Source organism: Leuresthes tenuis, unplaced genomic scaffold, assembly GCF_036924035.1.
Source record: "Leuresthes tenuis unplaced genomic scaffold, fLeuTen1.0.hap1 SCAF_17, whole genome shotgun sequence".
NCBI classification, from domain to species: domain Eukaryota; kingdom Metazoa; phylum Chordata; class Actinopteri; order Atheriniformes; family Atherinopsidae; genus Leuresthes; species Leuresthes tenuis.
In genome coordinates this window covers 28,612,084-28,636,136 of record NW_027325371.1, presented here as the reverse complement: position 1 = coordinate 28,636,136, position 24,053 = coordinate 28,612,084, and the positions used below count along the sequence as shown (strand labels likewise).

At 43.8% G+C, this 24,053-nt stretch overlaps 1 protein-coding gene across 1 annotated transcript; it reads right to left on the bottom strand.

Moving 5' to 3' along the window:
- Positions 1-21,193: 21,193 nt before the first annotated feature.
- LOC140273942 (E3 SUMO-protein ligase ZBED1-like) lies at positions 21,194-23,577 on the bottom strand. Its single transcript, XM_072369600.1, has 3 exons — positions 22,173-23,577; positions 21,765-22,017; positions 21,194-21,607 (listed from the first exon to the last, which is right to left on the bottom strand). The coding sequence occupies exons 1-3, from the start codon at positions 22,307-22,309 to the stop codon at positions 21,194-21,196; spliced, it is 804 nt and encodes a 267-aa protein (XP_072225701.1). The 5' UTR covers positions 22,310-23,577.
- Between the last annotated feature and the right edge of the window lie 476 nt (positions 23,578-24,053).

The following is a 24,053-nucleotide window of genomic DNA, read 5'->3' as shown; positions in this document are numbered from 1 at the left end:
ACCATGGTCGTACTTTCACACCGTCTTGTAGCCGAACAACTCCGCTCCCGCTATTGATTTTGTGCAGTCGGGTATTTTAACCTTTTCTTACCCGCTTTTTACCAACTATGGTCGGACATTCACACCGTCTTACAGCGGAACACCTCCGCTCCCGCTTTTTATGGTGTATAGTCGGGCATTTGAACCTTTTCTTACCCGCTATTTACAAACTATGGTAGGACATTCAAACTTTCGTGTATCCGAAAACCTCCGCTCTCTCTTTTGATCATACATTGTCGGACATTCGCACCTTTTCTTACCAGCTTTTTACAAACCATGGTCGGACTGTCACACCTTCTTGTAGCCGAACACATCCGCTCCCGCTATTGATTGTGTACAGTCGGGTATATTAACCTTTTCTTACCCGCTTTTTACCAAGTATGGTTGGACATTCACACCTTCGTACAGCGGAACACCTCCGCTCCCTCTTTTGATGGTGTATGTTCGGGCATTCAAACCTTTTCTTACCCGCTTTTTCCAAACTATGGTCGGCTATTCACAGCTTCCTCTCCACCCACCATACTTGTATGGTGGGATATTCACACCCACTTGCATCCGAAGACCTCCGCCCCAAATTTTGTTGATATTTAGTCGGACATTCGCACCTTACCCGCTTTTGGCAAACTATGGCCTTCTTGCAGCCAAACAACTCTGATCTTGCTTTTGATGATGTAAGGTTGGGCATTCAGACCTTGCTTCACCTGCTTTTCACCAAATATAGTCGGACATTCACACCTTCTTGCAGCCGAACACTTCCGCTCCACCTTTTAGTGTTCTATCACACCTTTTTTTTCACCGCATTTTATACATTATGGTTGGAAATTTTCAACCACTCTCATCCGAAGACCTCTCCTCCCGCTTTTGTTAATATATTTGAACTTTAGTTTGACATTCAAACCTTCTTGCAGCTGAACCACCTCCGCTCCCTGTTTTGATCATATATGGTCTGGCTACTACCTTTTCTTACCCGTTTGTGAGTAATTATGGCTGGACATTCACACCTACTTGCAGTCGAACACAACCTCTCTCGCTTTTGATGATGTATGGACCGGCATTTTTACCTTTTCTAACACATTTTTCAGCAATTATGGTCGGAGATTCACACCTACTCACAGCCGAACAACTCCGCTCCCGCATTTGATGATGTATAGTCGGGCATTCTCACCCTTTCTCATCAGCTTTTTGCAAATTATGATCTGACATTCACACCTACTTGCAGTCGAACAGCTCTGCTCCCGCTTTTGATTATGTTTGGTTGGATATTCGAACCTTTTCTTAACTTCTTTTTACATATTTTGGTTGGACGTTCACACCTTCTTGTAGCCGAACACTTCCACTCCTGCTTTTGATGATGTATGGTTGGGCATTCACACCTTTTTTTTGCCCATTTTTCAGGAATTATGGGTGGACATTCACACCTTGCAGCTGAACACCTCCTATCCCACTTATGATCATGTGCGGTTTGATTTTCGAAAAGTTTCTTTCATGTTTTCTAGCAATTATTGATGGACATGTAGACCTTCTTGCAGCTGAACACCTCCGCTCCCGCTTTTGATCATACATTGTCAGGCATTCGCACCTTGTCTTACCCACTTTTTACAAACTTTAGTCGAACAGTCACACCTTTTTGCAGCCGAACACCACCTCTCCCGCTTTTGATGATGTATGGTCCAGCATTCTTACCTTTTCTAACACATTCTTCAGCAATTATGGTCGGACATTCACACCTACTCAGAGCCGAACACCTCCGCTCCCGCATTTGATGGTGTATAGTCGGGCATTCTCACCCTTTCTCATCAGCTTTTTACAAATTATGATCTGACATTCACACCTGCTTTTGATAATGTATTGTTAGGCATTCGCACCTTTTTTTTTACCCATTTTTCATGAATTATGGGTGGACATTCACACCTTCTTGCAGCCGAACACCTCCTCTACCGCTTATGATCATGTGCGGTTTGATATTCGAAAATTTACTTTCTTGTTTTAAAGCAATTATTGATGGACATTCAAACCTTCTTTTTGATGGTGTATAGTCGGGCTTTCGAGCCTTTTCTTCCCGGTTTTTACAAACCATGGTCGGACTTTCACACCTTCTTGTAGCCGTACAACTCCGCTCCCGCTATTGATTGTGTACAGTCGGGTATTTTAACCTTTTCTTACCCGCTTTTTACCAACTATGGTCGGACATTCACACTGTCTTACAGCGGAACACCTCTGCTCCCGCTTTTGATGGTGTATAGTCGGGCATTCGAACCTTTTCTTACCCGCTTTTTACAAACTATGGTGGGACATTCAAACCTTCTTGTATCCGAAAACCTCCGCTCTCTCTTTTGATCATACATTGTCGGACATTCGCACCTTTTCTTACCCGCTTTTTACAAACCATGGTCGGACTTTCACATCTTCTTGTATCCGAACACATCCGCTCCCGCTATTGATTGTGTACAGTCGGTTATTTTAACCTTTTCTTACCCGCTTTTTACAAACCATTGTTGGACTTTCACACCTTCTTGCAGCCGAACACCACCTCTCCCGCTTTTGATGATATATGGTCCAGTATTCTTACCTTTTCTAACACATTTTTAAGCAATTATGGTCGGACATTCACACCTACTCACAGCTGGACACCTCCGCTCCCGCTTTTGATCATACAATGTCGGGACATCGCTCCTTGTCTTACCAGCTTTTTACAAACTTTAGTCGAACATTCACACCTTCTTGCAGCTGAACACCTCCGCTCCCGCTTTTGATGATGTATAGTCGGGCTTTCGAGCCTTTTCTTACCCGGTTTTTACAAATTATGGTTGGACATTCAGACCTTGCAGCCGAACACCTCCGCTCTCTCTTTTGATCATACATTGTCGGGTATTCGCACCTTGTCTTACCCGCTTTTTACAAACTATAGTCAGACATTCACACCTTGCAGCTGAACCTCCGCTCCCTGTTTTGATCATGTATGGTCTGGCAATACTACCTTTTCTTCCCCCGTTTGTGAGTAATTATGGCTGGACATTCACACCTACTTGCAGTCAAACAGCTCTGCTCCCGCTTTTGATTATGTTTGGTTGGATATTCGAACCTTTTCTTAACTGCTTTTTACAAACCATGGTCGTACTTTCACACCGTCTTGTAGCCGAACAACTCCGCTCCCGCTATTGATTTTGTACAGTCGGGTATTTTAACCTTTTCTTACCCGCTTTTTACCAACTATGGTCGGACATTCACACCGTCTTACAGCGGAACACCTCCGCTCCCGCTTTTTATGGTGTATAGTCGGGCATTTGAACCTTTTCTTACCCGCTATTTACAAACTATGGTAGGACATTCAAACTTTCGTGTATCCGAAAACCTCCGCTCTCTCTTTTGATCATACATTGTCGGACATTCGCACCTTTTCTTACCGGCTTTTTACAAACCATGGTCGGACTGTCACACCTTCTTGTAGCCGAACACATCCGCTCCCGCTATTGATTGTGTACAGTCGGGTATATTAACCTTTTCTTACCCGCTTTTTACCAAGTATGGTTGGACATTCACACCTTCGTACAGCGGAACACCTCCGCTCCCTCTTTTGATGGTGTATGTTCGGGCATTCAAACCTTTTCTTACCCGCTTTTTCCAAACTATGGTCGGCTATTCACAGCTTCCTCTCCACCCACCATACTTGTATGGTGGGATATTCACACCCACTTGCATCCGAAGACCTCCGCCCCAAATTTTGTTGATATTTAGTCGGACATTCGCACCTTACCCGCTTTTGGCAAACTATGGCCTTCTTGCAGCCAAACAACTCTGATCTTGCTTTTGATGATGTAAGGTTGGGCATTCAGACCTTGCTTCACCTGCTTTTCACCAAATATAGTCGGACATTCACACCTTCTTGCAGCCGAACACTTCCGCTCCACCTTTTAGTGTTCTATCACACCTTTTTTTTCACCGCATTTTATACATTATGGTTGGAAATTTTCAACCACTCTCATCCGAAGACCTCTCCTCCCGCTTTTGTTAATATATTTGAACTTTAGTTTGACATTCAAACCTTCTTGCAGCTGAACCACCTCCGCTCCCTGTTTTGATCATATATGGTCTGGCTACTACCTTTTCTTACCCGTTTGTGAGTAATTATGGCTGGACATTCACACCTACTTGCAGTCGAACACAACCTCTCTCGCTTTTGATGATGTATGGACCGGCATTTTTACCTTTTCTAACACATTTTTCAGCAATTATGGTCGGAGATTCACACCTACTCACAGCCGAACAACTCCGCTCCCGCTTTTGATGATGTATAGTCGGGCATTCTCACCCTTTCTCATCAGCTTTTTGCAAATTATGATCTGACATTCACACCTACTTGCAGTCGAACAGCTCTGCTCCCGCTTTTGATTATGTTTGGTTGGATATTCGAACCTTTTCTTAACTTCTTTTTACATATTTTGGTTGGACGTTCACACCTTCTTGTAGCCGAACACTTCCACTCCTGCTTTTGATGATGTATGGTTGGGCATTCACACCTTTTTTTTGCCCATTTTTCAGGAATTATGGGTGGACATTCACACCTTGCAGCTGAACACCTCCTATCCCACTTATGATCATGTGCGGTTTGATTTTCGAAAAGTTTCTTTCACGTTTTCTAGCAATTATTGATGGACATGTAGACCTTCTTGCAGCAGAAAACCTCCGCTCCCGCTTTTGATCATACATTGTCAGGCATTCGCACCTTGTCTTACCCACTTTTTACAAACTTTAGTCGAACAGTCACACCTTTTTGCAGCCGAACACCACCTCTCCCGCTTTTGATGATGTATGGTCCAGCATTCTTACCTTTTCTAACACATTCTTCAGCAATTATGGTCGGACATTCACACCTACTCAGAGCCGAACACCTCCGCTCCCGCATTTGATGGTGTATAGTCGGGCATTCTCACCCTTTCTCATCAGCTTTTTACAAATTATGATCTGACATTCACACCTGCTTTTGATAATGTATTGTTAGGCATTCGCACCTTTTTTTTTACCCATTTTTCATGAATTATGGGTGGACATTCACACCTTCTTGCAGCCGAACACCTCCTCTACCGCTTATGATCATGTGCGGTTTGATATTCGAAAATTTACTTTCTTGTTTTAAAGCAATTATTGATGGACATTCAAACCTTCTTTTTGATGGTGTATAGTCGGGCTTTCGAGCCTTTTCTTCCCGGTTTTTACAAACCATGGTCGGACTTTCACACCTTCTTGTAGCCGAACAACTCCGCTCCCGCTATTGATTGTGTACAGTCGGGTATTTTAACCTTTTCTTACCCGCTTTTTACCAACTATGGTCGGACATTCACACCGTCTTACAGCGGAACACCTCTGCTCCCGCTTTTGATGGTGTATAGTCGGGCATTCGAACCTTTTCTTACCCGCTTTTTACAAACTATGGTGGGACATTCAAACCTTCTTGTATCCGAAAACCTCCGCTCTCTCTTTTGATCATACATTGTCGGACATTCGCACCTTTTCTTACCCGCTTTTTACAAACCATGGTCGGACTTTCACATCTTCTTGTAGCCGAACACATCCGCTCCCGCTATTGATTGTGTACAGTCGGGTATTTTAACCTTTTCTTACCCGCTTTTTACAAACCATTGTTGGACTTTCACACCTTCTTGCAGCCGAACACCACCTCTCCCGCTTTTGATGATGTATGGCCCAGTATTCTTACCTTTTCTAACACATTTTTCAGCAATTATGGTCGGACATTCACACCTACTCACAGCTGGACACCTCCGCTCCCGCTTTTGATCATACAATGTCGGGACATCGCTCCTTGTCTTACCAGCTTTTTACAAACTTTAGTCGAACATTCACACCTTCTTGCAGCTGAACACCTCCGCTCCCGCTTTTGATGATGTATAGTCGGGCTTTCGAGCGTTTTCTTACCCGGTTTTTACAAATTATGGTTGGACATTCAGACCTTGCAGCCAAACACCTCCGCTCTCTCTTTTGATCATACATTGTCGGGCATTCGCACCTTGTCTTACCCGCTTTTTACAAACTATAGTCAGACATTCACACCTTGCAGCTGAACCTCCGCTCCCTGTTTTGATCATGTATGGTCTGGCAATATTACCTTTTCTTCCCCCGTTTGTGAGTAATTATGGCTGGACATTCACACCTACTTGCAGTCAAACAGCTCTGCTCCCGCTTTTGATTATGTTTGGTTGGATATTCGAACCTTTTCTTAACTGCTTTTTACAAACCATGGTCGTACTTTCACACCTTCTTGTAGCCGAACAACTCCGCTCCCGCTATTGATTTTGTACAGTCGGGTATTTTAACCTTTTCTTACCCGCTTTTTACCAACTATGGTCGGACATTCACAACGTCTTACAGCGGAACACCTCCGCTCCCGCTTTTTATGGTGTATAGTCGGGCATTTGAACCTTTTCTTACCCGCTATTTACAAACTATGGTAGGACATTCAAACTTTCGTGTATCCGAAAACCTCCGCTCTCTCTTTTGATCATACATTGTCGGACATTCGCACCTTTTCTTACCGGCTTTTTACAAACCATGGTCGGACTGTCACACCTTCTTGTAGCCGAACACATCCGCTCCCGCTATTGATTGTGTACAGTCGGGTATATTAACCTTTTCTTACCCGCTTTTTACCAAGTATGGTTGGACATTCACACCTTCGTACAGCGGAACACCTCCGCTCCCTCTTTTGATGGTGTATGTTCGGGCATTCAAACCTTTTCTTACCCGCTTTTTCCAAACTATGGTCGGCTATTCACAGCTTCCTCTCCACCCACCATACTTGTATGGTGGGATATTCACACCCACTTGCATCCGAAGACCTCCGCCCCAAATTTTGTTGATATTTAGTCGGACATTCGCACCTTACCCGCTTTTGGCAAACTATGGCCTTCTTGCAGCCAAACAACTCTGATCTTGCTTTTGATGATGTAAGGTTGGGCATTCAGACCTTGCTTCACCTGCTTTTCACCAAATATAGTCGGACATTCACACCTTCTTGCAGCCGAACACTTCCGCTCCACCTTTTAGTGTTCTATCACACCTTTTTTTTCACCGCATTTTATACATTATGGTTGGAAATTTTCAACCACTCTCATCCGAAGACCTCTCCTCCCGCTTTTGTTAATATATTTGAACTTTAGTTTGACATTCAAACCTTCTTGTAGCTGAACCACCTCCGCTCCCTGTTTTGATCATATATGGTCTGGCTACTACCTTTTCTTACCCGTTTGTGAGTAATTATGGCTGGACATTCACACCTACTTGCAGTCGAACACAACCTCTCTCGCTTTTGATGATGTATGGACCGGCATTTTTACCTTTTCTAACACATTTTTCAGCAATTATGGTCGGAGATTCACACCTACTCACAGCCGAACAACTCCGCTCCCGCATTTGATGATGTATAGTCGGGCATTCTCACCCTTTCTCATCAGCTTTTTGCAAATTATGATCTGACATTCACACCTACTTGCAGTCGAACAGCTCTGCTCCCGCTTTTGATTATGTTTGGTTGGATATTCGAACCTTTTCTTAACTTCTTTTTACATATTTTGGTTGGACGTTCACACCTTCTTGTAGCCGAACACTTCCACTCCTGCTTTTGATGATGTATGGTTGGGCATTCACACCTTGCAGCTGAACACCTGTCTTACCCGCTTTTTACAAACTTCAGTCAGAAATTCACACCCTGCAGCTGAACCACCTCCACTCCCTGTTTTGATCATGTATGGTCTGGCAATACTACCTTTTCTTACCCATTTGTGAGTAATTATGGCTGGACATTCACACCTACTTGCAGCCGAACACCACCTCTCCGAGCTTTTGATGATGTATTGTCCGGCATTCTAGTCTTTTCTAACACATTTTTCAGCAATTATGGTCGGACATTCACACCTACTCACAGCCGAACACTTCCGCTCCCGCAATTGATTGTGTACAGTCGGGTATGTCAACCTTTTCTTACCTGCTTTTTACCAACTATGGTCGGACATTCACACCGTCTTACAGTGGAACCCCTCCGCTCCCTCTTTTGATCATACATTGTCGCGCATTCGCACCTTATCTTACCCGCTTTTTATAAACTTTAGTCAGACATTCAGACCTTGCGGCTGAACCACCTCCGCTCCCTGTTTTGATCGTGTATGGTCTGGCAAAACTACCTTTTCTTACCCGTTTGTGAGTAATTATGGCTGGACATTCACACCTACTTGCAGCCGAACACCACCTCTCCCAGCTTTTGATGATGTATTGTCCGGCATTCTAGTCTTTTCTAACACATTTTTCAGCAATTATGGTCGGACATTCACACCTACTCACAGCCGAACACTTCCGCTCCCGCAATTGATTGTGTACAGTCGGGTATGTCAACCTTTTCTTACCTGCTTTTTACCAACTATGGTCGGACATTCACACCGTCTTACAGCGGAACCCCTCCGCTCCCTCTTTTGATCATACATTGTCGCGCATTCGCACCTTGTCTTACCCGCTTTTTATAAACTTTAGTCAGACATTCAGACCTTGCGGCTGAACCACCTCCGCTCCCTGTTTTGATCGTGTATGGTCTGGCAAAACTACCTTTTCTTACCCGTTTGTGAGTAATTATGGCTGGACATTCACACCTACTTGCAGCCGAACACCACCTCTCCCAGCTTTTGATGATGTATTGTCCGGCATTCTAGTCTTTTCTAACACATTTTTCAGCAATTATGGTCGGACATTCACACCTACTCACAGCCGAACAACTCCGCTCCCGCATTTGATGGTGTATAGTCGGGCATTCTCACCCTTTCTCATCAGCTTCTTGCAAATTATGATCTTACATTCACACCTACTTGCAGTCGAACAGCTCTGCTCCCGCTTTTGATTATGTTTGGTTGGATATTCGAACCTTTTCTTAACTGCTTTTTAAAAACTTTGGTCAGACGTTCACACCTTCTTGCAGCCGAAAACCTCCGCTCCCTCTTTTGATCATACATTGTCGGGCATTCGCACTTTGTCTTACCCGCTATTTACAAACTTTAGTCAGAAATTCACACCCTGCAGCTGAACAACCTCCACTCCCTGTTTTGATCATGTATGGTCTGGCGGGTAAGCGGGTCGGCTACTGACCTGGAGCCTTGGCGTAGTGAGAGCAGTCGGTTGCCCGCCTCTTTACCACGAACAGGATGGTCGAAGACCCCTCTCATCTCCACCACGAACCGCCGGTAGGAGGAGCAGAGCTGGGGGTTGCCCTCCCACATAGCCAGCGCCCAAGAACCCAAGAACATTCCTCCGGCCCATAACCCTCCCAGTCAACCAAATACTGGAAACCCCTGCCTCGACGTCTGACATTCAGAATCCGATTAATTGAGTAAGCAGGATGGCCATCCACGACCAGGGGGGGGAGGAGGAGGTTCAGCTGGAGGACCAAGTGCACAAGAGGTGACTGGCTTTAAGAGGGACACATGAAACGTGGGGTGTACCTTAAGGGAGTCTGGGAGCTTAAGGCGCACAGCCGAGGGATTAATGATTCTGACCGCTGGAAAAGGACCAATGAAACGAGGGGACAGCTTACGGGATTCTACCTGCAATGGCAGGTCCCTGGTGGATAACCACACCATCTGCCCAGGCTGATAATTAGGAGCGGGCGAACGCCTACACTCTGCGAACTCGTCGCAAGTGTTCCTGAACAGAAGGGACGGACACATCATCCTCCTGGGAAGGGAACAAAGGGGGTTGAAAACCATACATTACCATGAATGGCGACATACCAGTAGCAGATGTGGAGAGACTGTTATGAGCATACTCCACCCACGGTAGCTGAACACTCCAGGAGGATGGGTTACGTGCACACACACATCTTAAAGCGGCCTCCAGGTCTTGGTTGGCCCGTTCTGTCTGGCCGTTCGACTGAGGATGGTACCCAGACGATAGACTAACCCTCGCCCCCAATGCGCCACAGAACGCTCGCCAAACCTGGGAAAAAAACTGGGGTCCCCGATCAGAAACGATGTCCATGGGGATACCATGGTGACGAAAAACATGATGAACCAAGAGTTCAGCAGTCTCCAGAGCAGAAGGGAGCTTCGACAGTGGTACAAAATGCACAGCCTTAGAAAAACGATCGACAATAGTAAGGATGACAGAGTTACCTGCAGAAGGAGGTAGACCAGAGACAAAATCCTACGCGATGTGAGGGAATGGGGAGAGGGTTCAGCAAGCAAGCGGGCCGTTGGTGCGAGGCCTTCCCTCGGGCACAGACAGAGCACGCTGCCACAAACTGATTGGTGTCACAGACCAGCGTGGGCCACCAGGACCGCTGTCGAATAAGCTCAAGTGTGCGTGCCGCCCCAGGATGGCAGGCCAATCTGGAGGAGTGCCCCCACTGCAGCACCTGAGACCTAACGTTCTCGGGAACGAACAAAGAGTTAGGTGGTCCGATCTCTGGACGGGGACAACGGGAAAGGGCCCTCTTAACCTGCTGCTCAACCTCCCAATGGACCGCTCCCACAAAACAGCTTGGAGGGAGCACAGGCTCAGAGGGATCAGTCAATGGCTGTCTCTCTGTCTGACGGGAAAGGGCATCAGGCTTTAAATTATGGGAACCAGGTCTATAAGAGAGAGTAAAATTAAATCTGCCTAAAAAAGTGCCCATCTGGCCTGTCGAGAATTGAGACGTTTGGCTTGCTGAAGGTAGGCCAAGTTCTTATGGTCCGTCCAAACCACAAATGGAATTTCTGCTCCCTCCAGCCAGTGTCTCCACTCCTCTAATGCCAGAACGACTGCTAAAAGCTCCCGGTTACCCACATCACAGTTGCGCTCAGCTGGAGACAGCCGGCGAGAAAAATAAGCACACGGATGCAACTTCTGTTGTGAGATCTGCGAAAGCACTGCTCCCACACCACTGTCAGAGGCATCCACCTCCACTACGAACTGCTTAGAGGTATCAGGGTGGATGAGAACAGGCGCAGAGGAAAACAGCTCTTTAAGTCTTGAGAATGCCTGGGCAGCTTCAGAGGTCCAGGTAAAAGGGCTGGAGGTGGAGGTAAGTTGGGTGAGTGGAGCAGCCACCTTACTAAAATTCCTAATAAAGCGCCGGTAAAAATTAGCAAAATCAAGGAAACGCTGAAGTTGCTTGCGGTTCTCAGGTACTGGCCACTCAACCACCGCCCTTACCTTGGCTGGATCACAGCGAATCTGACCTCTTTCAATGACAAAGCCCAAAAAAGAGACTGACTGGACATGAAACTCGCATTTCTCAGCCTTGACAAATAATCTTTTCTCAAGCAATCTTTGGAGAACTAATCTGACATGCTTGCTATGTTCCTCCAGTGTGCTAGAAAAAACTAAAATGTTGTCCAGATAAACAAAAACAAAACGGTTGAGCATGTCACGGAGTACATCATTAACTAAGGATTGAAAAACTGCCGGTGCATTAGTTAACCCAAAAGGCATGGCCAAGTACTCAAAATGGATCAAGAGGTGTGTTGAACGCCGTTTTCCACTCATCCCCCTCACGAATACGGACAAGATGGTATGCATTCCGAAGATCTAGTTTGAAGAAGACAGTGGCTTGATGAAGGGAGTGAAAAGCTGAATCCAATAGTGGCAGGGGATATTTATTCTTGACAGTGATAGCGTTCAGACCACGATAGTCAATGCAGGGGCGCAAGGTCTTGTCTTTCTTAGACACAAAAAAACCCCCAGCACCTACAGGGGAGGAAGAGGGGTGAATGATACCTGCTGCCAATGACTCCTTTATGTACCTCTCCATAGTCTCTCTCTCGGGACGGGAGAGGTTGTAAAGGCGGCTGGAGGGGAGAGGGGACCCAGGCAGTAAGTCTATGTGGCAGTCATAGGGACGGTGTGGTGGGAGAGAGAGAGCTTGATGTTTGCTAAATACCTCAGCCAAGTTATGATAACAAGGAGGAACCCCAGAAAGATCAGGAGAGACGGGAGGAACTATGGCAGGAGGACTCAAGGCTGGAACAGCAGATCTAAGACAATTATTGTGGCATGCTACACTCCAGCTAAATATTGTGCTCTGTGTCCAGTCAATGTTGGGATTGTGCAGTCTAAGCCAGGGGAGACCTAAAACCACAGGAGTATGAGGAGCAGGCATAATAAAAAAACTGATAAGCTCATGGTGGTTACCAGAGATAAGTAGAGATAAAGGTACAGTCTGGTGAGAAATTACAGACAACAACATACCGTCTAGAGCATTTACCTTACGAGGTGCTGTAAGTGACACAACAGGAATATTATGTAGTTTAACAAAATCTGCGGCAATAAAATTCTCATCTGCCCCAGAATCCACAAACGGGTTTATAGCCACCTCCTTAGAGTCACAAAACAAAACGGCAGACAACTGAGTACGTGTGGAAGGGAAAAAACCTGAATCTTGGCTCACCTGGATCCCCCCCTCCTCAGGTGAGCCCAGGCTTTTGGCAGATTGGGGCAGTTCTCTCGAACGTGGCCGGGTTGGCCGCAATAAAAACACAGCCTCGCCTGAAGTCTTCGTTGACGCTCAGTCGGAGTCTATCTGGCTCGTCCAAGCTGCATGGGTTCAGGAGGGGGCAGGACAACAGAAGTGTGAGCACCTGCTGGAGTGGACACCTCCACCTGTTGGCCAGAGGCAGAACCAAACAACGGGGTACAGGCGGAAGCGATGCAGCTCTGGTCACGCTCTCGGCGTCTCTCTCGCACTGGCAAGGAGAAATGCTTTCAGTCCCGTGGGGTTTGGTTTTCCGGGCACAAACTGTCGTACAGGACACCGGCCTGTGAATGGAATTATCTGCTCATCTACAAATACCTTCCCTGGCCTAGGCAGATTAAACAGAAACTCTGTTTAAGAGAGGTCTCACCTTCCAGAGGGAATCACGCTTCTTCTCCTCATCAGAGATGTCAAGATCATTTGTGACTTTGATGGACTGCCTGATCTTGAAGAATCTGTCTCGACTCATTGCATCAGCTATAACTGGGACCCTTGTCTTCGCCGCTCAGTACATCCGGATCCTAGGGTATCCGAGTCATGCCATGTACATAGACATGCCAAAGAAGGTTTTCAGCTCCTCTGGTGTGGTTTTTAGACTTCCTCCAGTGATCAACACCTCCGGATTTTTTGTTCGTTCTGACATTTCTTTAAAAACTTGGTCATCGATGTGCTGTTGGAAGTAGTCAGAGGGCTTCCAGTTCTGATGGATGTGTCCAGTGTTGTCATTAGAATTGCTGTCTTCCACAATAGGGTTGAAACTTAAGTGATAAAGAAAGGAGAGGTATAAGTTCAATGTGTGTTAGAACAAGAGTGTGAACTAAAACTGCTCTCATTTCCATTGCTATACACTGTAATAAACATCAAAACCAGAGCTTACACATTGCTACTGATCCATAACACACGATGGGTGTTTCTCGGCTCAGGCTCAGGCTCCTCAACAGCTGCAGTATCCTCCTCTGAACTTTCATCTTCCTCCTCTCTCTGGGCCTCATCCATCTCATCAAATCTGAATCTCCATCCACAACTCATAGCAAAATCCTCTCTGCCTCACTTAGCCCTCTGCTCCCTGATGTATTAAAAATGGGAGTCCTGATGTCCACTACAAAGGACATTACATAGAGGTTGTGTTTTTAAAGGGTTAAAAATACTGTGTCTTCATAAAAATGTTACTAAATTGAAGTAAAGACTTTGATATTAAAGAAAAAATAGATTTTTAACAATAGAAACATGATATCTGCAAAACATTGTCGACTAACCTCTCTTGTTGCTGTAAAACACGGACGTTGAAATTCCCGCCATTTTCAAAAGATCCCAACAACTGGGGCATCAAAACAGAGCCCAGGATGTCCTCTGAGAGGGACAGTAGGACTCAGATAGATTTTATAAGTTATGCCTGACTCATGTTCTGCACAGAGGACAATAATTAACTGCCGGGTCTTGGAAGGTTTATGATTTTTAGACACAATTATTACACTGTCCATAGAGTCTCTGTGGCGCAATCGGCCAGCGCATTCAGCTGTTGACCGAAAGTTTGGTGGTTCGAGCCCACCCAGGGAAGAGTGTGTTTACCAACAGATCGTTGGTAACTCAGACATACTGCTGCCATGTCTTCAGAACATGGTGTGCATATATATCTCTTTCTTCGGGCTTTGGCCCCGTCCTTTACAACCAAGTTGGAAACTTTCTCTATCGACTATTCTGCAACCAGTTCTATGTTTGGTAGCAAATCGAAAGCCGCCGGGGTAACGTGTCCCACTGTACCCACAACCTATCAGGCTCTGTGGTTAGAGTGGGTCCTCCAATAACTTCCATTCCTACTCTCGCCACTCCGTACCACCCATAATCCCCGGGCGCTGGAAGTGGCTGCCCCATCTCTCCAGTGTATGGCATCTGTCTCCATGAGTGTGTCACCCCGTGCATGTGTGTGTTCAACAGGTGTCAACCTGGATGAGTCATATGCGGAGAGTCATTTCGTGTGACTACATGACAATAAAGTAATCTTAATAAAGTCATCTTAGTTACTTACATTGATTCTTTATCATTCAAATGGTCATTAGTATTCCATGAGACTGTGTATATTACAGTGGTCTTTTAAAGTGAAAGAAAGTTGACCTGTTTTGACAGTAATTAAAACCAGATTTATTCTGCGGGAAGCTCCCTGGGGTTGTAATTGCAAGACAGTTTCTCCTGAAATGCCTCAAGTCAAGATGAAGCACAGGTCTGCTACTCAGGCTTTGTGGACTCTTCTTTTATAACGAACCCTTACACAGAAAAATGTGAAAATGTGGTTAAAACATTTTTGAGATGCTTCATTATATTTTCACCAACAACTCCTTATCATCTGAGACTTTTAACTGTGATGTCTCTGGTGCTCGGGCAGGAATCTCTACACTGGCACAAGGTCTCCATCTTCTGGAGAGAGTGCTGCAGGAGTGGTGACAGTAGAGCTCAGATGAGGTTTCTCTGGAGAATCATGCTGCTCTGCAGCAATCTTAGGAATTTTCTGAAGTAATGCATGAATTATGGACCTCTATTAATCATTCAGTCACCAAGAGGTTAATTATGTGTATGTAACTTGAATCTTTATGGAAGTAAAAATTCTGCTCAGCAGCACCTCTCCTCTGGTGAAAAGTAAACGTGCCAAGAAAACATAAACTTTAGCACATTTGACTGTACTTGACAGTGACAATTGGGGAAACCGGGAATGTTCACTCTGACTTTAAATGTTTGCTGAACAATGAGGGATTCCGTGCAGGAGCTCAGTGGTCCTGATCTGCATTATTGATACAAAGAGCAGTGAGACAATGGCAGGTTCATACAGAATAAAGACACATTTAGATCCAAACACAGTCTGTAAACATCCCTTCATGCTGTCTGCCTTGATAGAGAGTTTGGACCCAAAATACTACAAACTATCATGTCTGACCTGCCAAATGACACATTATCTTAGAAATCTAATGCTGCTGAAAAGTACAGTACCTATGCAAGACGGGTGATAATGACAAAATGACTCACACATTAGTAGGATATATTCGCTCATAATCAAAGGCGCAAAGGAAAAAGTTTGTCCTTAGCGTTCAGTGTTCAGATGGGCCTGAGCCGTCTCTTCTTTCTGAGACGGCTCATGTCTGTAGAGATATGATATGCATGTTTGATCACTCCAATGCACTGTTCAATGCTGTTGTCTGCTGGGGGAGTTGCACTTAAGACAAAACTGTAGGTGCCTGGACAAACTGGTGAAAAAGGCTTGTTCTGTGGTAGGCAGAAGGCTAGATCCTCTCGGTGCTGTGTTGGGGCAAAGGATGAGGAGGAAATCGTATTCTTTTTTTGAGAACAATAAACATCCTCTCCACAGCATCCTGGCAGGACAGAGGAGCAGCTGCAGTGAGAGGCTCATCTCACTGAGCTGCAGGACTGAGAGGTTCAGGAGGTCCTTTTTCCCCACAGCCATAAGGCTTTTTAACAGCGACTGCTGACATGTTCTTCTCAAATTGATTTAATTTGTCATTGATTACCTGAGCCATCCCTAACTATAAGCTTTATCAAAAAGGAAAGTTTTAAGCCTAATCTTAAAAGTGGAAAGGGTGTCTGCTTCAGTTTGAATGTGGAAAAAGGTTTATTTTGGAAACATTTTAAAAACTGACATTATTCTGTCTTGGAAAACACTGCTAGTGGGAAACATTACACTGGTTGCTGAAAAACTGGCAGAAGTGGACCTTCTGTGACATGAAGTATTCAGCTGAAGTCGTCAAGTGATTAACAGAGAACAAAAATCAACATTCTGCAATCCGGACTTCAATTCCATTCAGAATCTGTGGTTGGAATCACAGACCAGAAGAGAGACAGATCATTACAGAATGAGGTCCAATTTTCCAGTGGAGAAATTAAGAAAGCAGTCGTGAGTACCATAACATACAATGAATGCATTAAATTTGACCTGGACAATAATATTTTGAGATTTCACAGAAAAACGTTTAAAAATGTATAATCATAAAACTGAACAAGAGAGCAAAACAACACACAAGATGGTGACTGAGAACGGAACGCCATTGCCCTTTTTTAGTCTTCCTGTTTTTTAGTCTTCACTAAATTGTGATGTCATCACTGATGACATCACAATCTCTCTTCTGGTCTTCTGGTCATCACTGATGATGACATCACAATTGATATCACCACTGATGTTGTTTGACATCACAAATGTTATATAGGCCAGACATTTTCACTCCTTTTTCACAGTTCGTCAGGAGTTTATCTGAAGAAACACGTCCAGTTTTCGAAGCAAATTTGAAAGTCACAGCAAACGGTTTTCACATCATCTAAAAAATCAACACTTAATTACTATCTTAAATATTAATTTTGACAAACTCTTAAAAACAACACTTAGTTACTATCTTAAATAGTAATTTTGACAAGCTCTTAAAAACAACAAGCAAAATGAGTCAAACCAAGATATCATCTGCTCCACTTCAGTGGTGTGACATGGTAGAGGACGATTTACCTGAGGATTTCTACACATATACCATTACTTTTGGCGATAATGAAAGTTATGAGGAACCCACCAACAAGTCAGAAAATGACCTGTCTCCTCAAAAAGTAAATGACGAAGAGGAAAAAGAACCATCCCAGGTCTCTGCTGCAGCTGTGACTCCTCATTCCGAGGACGTCCAGCTGGTGCAGGATCATCCCCAGGCCTCCAAAGTACGTCGCGTCACGTGGAAGTTTCCAAATTCAGAAACCAACAAACAAGCCCAGGCCTCCAACAAATATAACATTACTTTTGGCAGTAACGAAAGTTATAAGGAACCCACCAACAGGCAAGAAATTTTAACATCAAGCCTAGAAAATGACCTGTTTGAAAAAGAACAATCTCAGGCGTCCTACAAATATAACATTACTTTTGGCAGTAATGAAAATTTGGAGGAACCCACCAACAGATCAGCAATGTTGGACGTGTTGGAAAAGGAGTAATCCCAGGTCTCTACTGTGACTGTGACTCCTCATTCCGAGGACGTCCAGCTTGTGCAGGATAATCCCCATGCCTCCAAAGTACGTCGCGTCACGTGGAAGTTTCCAATTTCACAAACCGAGGAGATTCCCTCTAATGCCTCTGCTGCCGACGAAGATTATGGATCAGAAAAATTACAGGAATCTTACCAACATAATAAGGACAAGATCAACTATTTATACCATCGGATGGATATTGTCAGGACTAAGCTACTGAAAAAGAATTTCTTTCTTACACGAGAAAAAGACAGAAGAGTCGCAGCAGAGAATAGATGCTCCATTTCTGAGGAAAAACTGAAGGACCTGGAAAACTGTTTGACGTGTGAGCGTCATCTCCGTGAAAAGTGTGAGCAGGAGCTCAAGGAATGCAATGACGTAATTGCAGAATTGATTGAAACACTGAAACCACCAGTATCTGAAACTGAATATCAGTCAGTTGTAAAAGAGGTAGAGAGCTTGAAAGAACAACTCAAAGAAAAGACTGCCTCCAATATTGATCTTGCCTCCAAACTAAAGGCACAGGAGGAGGAAACAAAGACACAGGAAAAGAAGGTGGCAGAACTTATGAAGGCTGTATTTCTATCCGTCATCATCAAGCCAGAAGAAAAAACAGAGCTGTACATCCTCCCAGAACTCCATTTAGATCAGATATGTCTTCGACCAAAGAACATAATTGTAGAAGAGCTGGCTTCACAAGTGGAAGTATCGAATCCAGAAGTGGATGGAGTCAACAAAACAGGACCACAAGCGATCTCTGAGCAACCAAAAGAGAACGTTACATAAAAGAAGCGTCGGCGCAAGAACAAAAAGATGCCAGAAACCATTGTAAAGAACCAGCCTGAAGTCATGCAGGAACCTCAAGACACGGAGGACATTTCATCACCTTTCGTCGTCCAGGAACCAGAGAAGATTTTCGAAACCGTGGAAGAAAAGGAAATAGAAAGGGCTTCTGAAGACTCACAGGAAGTGATTCCATCAGATTTGGCTCATCAGGCTGGAGTGCCACAACAAGACGTGGTCCCAGAGCTGGTGAGTGACATCGAAATGGAATTAGTCCCACAACCAAAAGATGTCTCAGAGCCACCAAAGGAGAAAGTTTCCTCTAAAAAGCGTCGGCGCAAAAGCAAAAAGACGGAGTAGACCATTATAAAGAATGACCAGCCTGAAGTCATGCAGGGACCTCAAGACACGGAGGAAATTTCATCACTGATCGTTGTCCAGGAACCACTTCCAAAGCAAAATCAAGAAAGAACTTTCATTGTCATCGAAATGGAACCAGCCTCTAAACAGTCAGAGGACTCTCCAACATCAAACCCCTTACATGCCACAGAAGACTTGTCTCTTCAACTTGCAGTACCAGAACAAGCAGTGGACAAGTTTAACCCCTCAGAAGAAAGACCAGAGCTGCCTTCAATGTGGAGGCGCTTCAAAAAATATATGACGCCTAAACATCGTAGACAATACAAAGACAACAACATCAAGAGAGAAAGTAGCAGCAGCGTTTAGTTTCGCTCACAAGACTAGTCAACCAATGAAATCTCTATACATCCTGTTACAGTAACATCAATAAAAATACTTCAAATGTATCTATCTTTTGTACGGCTCTATCTTTTCATCCTGAACAACTGCACTGACTGAAAGTATCAGTGCATTGTTCTCACATCTGTTAAGAGCATTATTGTGTCATTCAAATAAGAATATGAATAAGATCCTTCACAAATTATTATTACATTGATTTATGTGATTAAATAAAATAAAACGTGAAAAAAAAAAATAATTACGCACTTGTTTGGATTCTTTTATCAAAATAAGAAACAGTTTTGCTTGTCAATTAAAAGGTCATTTTCTTCAAAAATTATTCTTCCAAAGACAAAGAAGGTATTTTTAATATTGTTGAGGGTTTGATATCCCCTTTTATTGTACATATTTATGCACTGTGCTTACATAGAGTTGATACACTCCTTTTTGAAAGGAACAAGCATTGACCGCACAGTGTGAAGGGTTAGAACACTACATGCTTACAGGGGGAGTCAAAACAGGTCAAAATATTTGAACCATGAATAGATTTTACTGTTGTTATAAGCTGAGTTTCCCTGTTTAGTGTCACGGCAGCTGGAATGTACATCAGCATATGAATTAGTGTCTAACAGGAGGACTCCACTCTGGACGCAGCAGAGGACATCTTGAGAAAGTGGAGCCAAAGAGAGTAAAAACACCAAGCTGCTTAAAGCTGCTTGATCTGACTGCCCAGGTGTTTTTTGTGTGTTTGACCCATCAAACACACCTCCATCCTCTTACACATGAGGAAACTCTGGTGCTCTGCTGCATTTCTCAATAGAAATTAAATATATGTATACATGTGATTTTGTTTAAAAAGTTAGATAACGTATGTGTGGAACACTTTAACTGCAGGAGTATTTGTTGGAATGAAACGATGCAAAAAGTTCAATAAACTTTTAGTAAATTGTTGCTCGTGTTCTTTAGCCTCATCAGAGCCATGTTTCCTCTTGCCTGGGGAAAGATTAAAGATCTTGGACTTTCTATATAAAGACAGTGGAACAAAGAGTAGATTTTATTCACCAATCTGACAACATCATTTACAACAAAAAGTACTCTTCAACAGAACAGAAATATTCAGGAAACACTGATCAGCATCAACACCTGAACTCATTCAGCAGTGTGGTGAAAACAGAAAAATACTGAAACTTCTCTGTTTAAAGGAGAAACTTTCAGCTGTGGGGCAAGATTTCCCTGCAGGCTCCTGATTTTCTCTTTGTTCGCTCAGTCTGTTGTTTTCTGTCCTCACTTTAGTCAACACAGTCCGACAGTAAAAAGCTCATTCTCTCTCTTTATCTGGTGTTTACATCACTGTGTCGACAGCACAGTTACACATGTATGCTGTTAAGTCAACATTCACTTTTTATGCTGTTTCACATGTTCTGCTTTGAACATAAAATCTGACATCATGGAGCTTTTATCATTAGCATCAAATATTTAAAAGAACGTTGTTGGACATAAAAAAACTAGTGCTGTCAAGAGATTAAAAAAAATTTGAGATGAATTAATTATGATCTGTAATTAATTGATCTAATTAATCTATTTTAATCTCACCTAATAGAAATGCTGAAAAAAGCCTTCAACTTGAGGTATTTCCATTTAAAATCATTACATTATTGCAGCAAATCAAAAGAGTGATAAATAACAAAAAAGCAGCTTTATGAAGTAATTTATTGTTTTTAACAGATTTGAACAGATGCTGTACGAGCCATTTACATTCCACTGTATTTGAGACTAGTCCCAAGCACTGCCTGCAACCTTTAGTTTCAAGCTTTTTTCAATCTCCAAATAATTAGAAAATAAAAATAAAATAAAACATCAAATCCATATAAAGTGCTGTAAGTTAACACATCAAAAAAACAGTAACAACACTTTTTAGATCAATAGAAGTACTGGACACTGAACTTGTTGCTTTTCCTCTGCTTCAGATAATATAAAATAAATAAAACAGAACCAGCAATCACAGTGCTGTTAGCACATCAAAAATAACATTGTTCATCATCACAAAATAAAGTGCTGAAATAACATCAAGCAATCACTTCTAATTGGGGTACAGATGACATGGCAGCTATGCTGACCTCATGCTTCTTATTTCTTCTTCTTCAGCCAGTCGCTGAGACAGACCAGCTTGGTCACATTTTCTGGGAGCAAGGCTGCCCTTTTCTTTTGTACTATGTGGCCTGCGAGACTAAACAGTCTCTCACAAGGTACGGAGGTTGCCGGGGAGGCCAGGTACTTGCGTGCCACGACTGACAGCTTTTCATAGGCTCCTGAGTGAGCATACCACCACTGCAGGGGACAGTCATCAATACTGATGCTGGGCTCTGCTCTGTAGCGTTGCAGCTCTCCGGACTCCATTCCATCTTCTTCTGAGTCAGACCCCAGCAGAAGAGCGCTTCTCCTCTTCTTCTGAGCTGGTTGATCATCCTCTGTGGAGGGCTGGAGAGTAGCTGCTCTTCTAGGCTCTGCTGCTTGGAGCATGTTTTCCAGACTGGTCCACACCTGAATGAATGAATGAATACATAGATGGACAGGTAGATTTATTTTATTTTGTGCAGCACTTTGTGTTGCATTTCCTATATGTAAAAAGTGCTATATAAATAAAGCTTGATTTGATAAAATTGGACTCAATAGTCCAGCTTATCCTTATAGTCTTTACTTGTTCCCTCTTTTCTCTTGGAAGACATTTCAAATCCTTGAAACGTGGATCCAGTGCTGTGGCCACCTTGAACCACGTCTCATTGACTACAGCTTGCCGTGCTTCCAGGTCCCTCTGGAAGGCATTCTTGAACTTCACCACATAGGCTGGATCATCATCAGTGATGTCCATGACACGGTCCAGATGGCGAAAAGCAGGCAGCACTACAGAGCAAGAGACGTAGGCCTCACCACCCAGCAGCTCAGTCACATACCTGTAGAGGTGGATAAGTTTGAAAAATAAACATCGCTGGACATTTAAATTTCCAATTTAATTGCCCCGAGAAGTACTACCTAATTTTCATTCATTTTTGGATGACACATGTGTAGTTTATTTCATTAAAATGGACAGGTGTTTATTTGGGCTTACCTGCATGGTTCAAGCAGGACCTCCAGCCTCTGCAGTTTCCCCCACTCAGCTTCGGTTAGCATGACCCATCTGTGGTTGTTCTGTTGGTCCAACGTAGCCTGGACAGCCTCTCGGTTGCATAGGAGGCGTGAGACCATTGCGAGTGTCGAATTCCACCTGGTTGGTACATCTTGTATAAGTTGCTCGCTTTTTTTTTCCAAGTGCAACTTGTTGCTGGTTAAGTTCTGTGGTACTTGCAGGGCTTTGTTTGAAATGGCCAACAATCTTGCGGCACTTTGCTAGTACACCAGCAAACCCACTGCCATCGAGGCAGACTGTGATGGTCCTCTGGAGAATGTGAGCATTGCAGGCGATGTGCTCATATGGAAGGGCTCTCATAGCAGCCAGCATGTTTGCTGCGCTATCTGTATCGATGGTGGATATCTTATTTTCAATTCCCCAGTCATTTGCCACATTGAGGAACTGTTCGGCGCATTTATCAGCAAAGTGCCTGGTTTCTGTTTTCATGACGGTCAGCGCAAACGAGTTGAGGTTCCACTCACCATCAATAAAGTGTCCGGTCACCCCCAAATAGCTGTGGTTGCCAGCTGAGGTCCAGTGATCTCCGGTTATAGCAACAAAGTTGGGCGAATCCTCCACCAAAATCTCAAGTTTGTTTTTCTTTTCGCCGTCGTACATCTTGCTGATTTTGGTCGTCACTGTAGTCCTGCACGGTGGCTTGTATGATGGGTCATTGGACGCAGTTTGCAACACCTCTGTTAACCCCTCGTCTTCCACTATGTTTATCGGCCTGCAGTTCATCGCTATCCACTTGGCAAGAACATTCGTCAGCCTGTCGGTCGCAGACTTGCTCATACGCGGGATGTTCTCCTCGAGTTTAGTTTGGCGAAGAGCTTTGCTATAGATCGCTAAATTGCTAACGTTAGCTGTGGCTGCACTCGCGACTGGGTGCTTTGCGTTGATGTGGTAGGCTAAACTTGAGCTACTTCGGTGGTAAGCAAACTCCTTCTTACAAAGAATGCAGATCACTCTACCTTTATCAATGGTGCCGTCGAGGCGTTTGTGAAATGTAAATTTTCCATTCATTGGACCGACAACTCTTACATGCTCCTCCATTTTCAAGTCTCCTCACCTTGCCCAACTACAGTGGGAGCCTATCAGCTTATCCCAAACCATCCAAACACAATGACAGCCAATCAATGTCCACTTCAGGGTGTGACAGACCATTGATTTCCAACCCAAGTACAAGAAGCCCAACGTATAAAAACGGATTTTAAAAAAAGGCAACTGGCATTCAGAAACAGCAAAATTAGAGATTAAAAATTAGATTAACGTGATTAAAAAATATAACGCACTAAAAATCCCTGTAATTAATTAATCTCCATTAACGCGATAATTTGACAACCCTGAAAAAAACATTTCAAATTTTTAACAGACATCAATAAATTCAAATTGTAATAATATGTGTGTCAGACAGGAATAACGGGATCACACTCCTCAGCCTCCCTGGTAAGGTCTATTCGGGGGTACTGGAGAGGAGGAACCACATTTTCACAGATTTCTGTGTAATGGTTCGTTATAAAAGAAGAGTCCACAAAGCCTGAGTAGCAGACCTGTGCTTTATCTTGACTTGAGGCATTTCAGGAGAAACTGTCTTCCAATTATAACCCCAGGGAGCCTCCCGCAGAATGAATCTGGTTTTAATTATTGTCAAAACTGGTAAACTTTCTTTAACTTTAGTCTCATGGCATACTAATAACCATTTGAATGATAGAGGATCAATGTAAATAACTAAAATGATTTAATTTAATATTACTCCTCCGCATTTGACCTATCCAGGTTGGGACCTGTTGAACACACACATGCACAGGGTGACACACT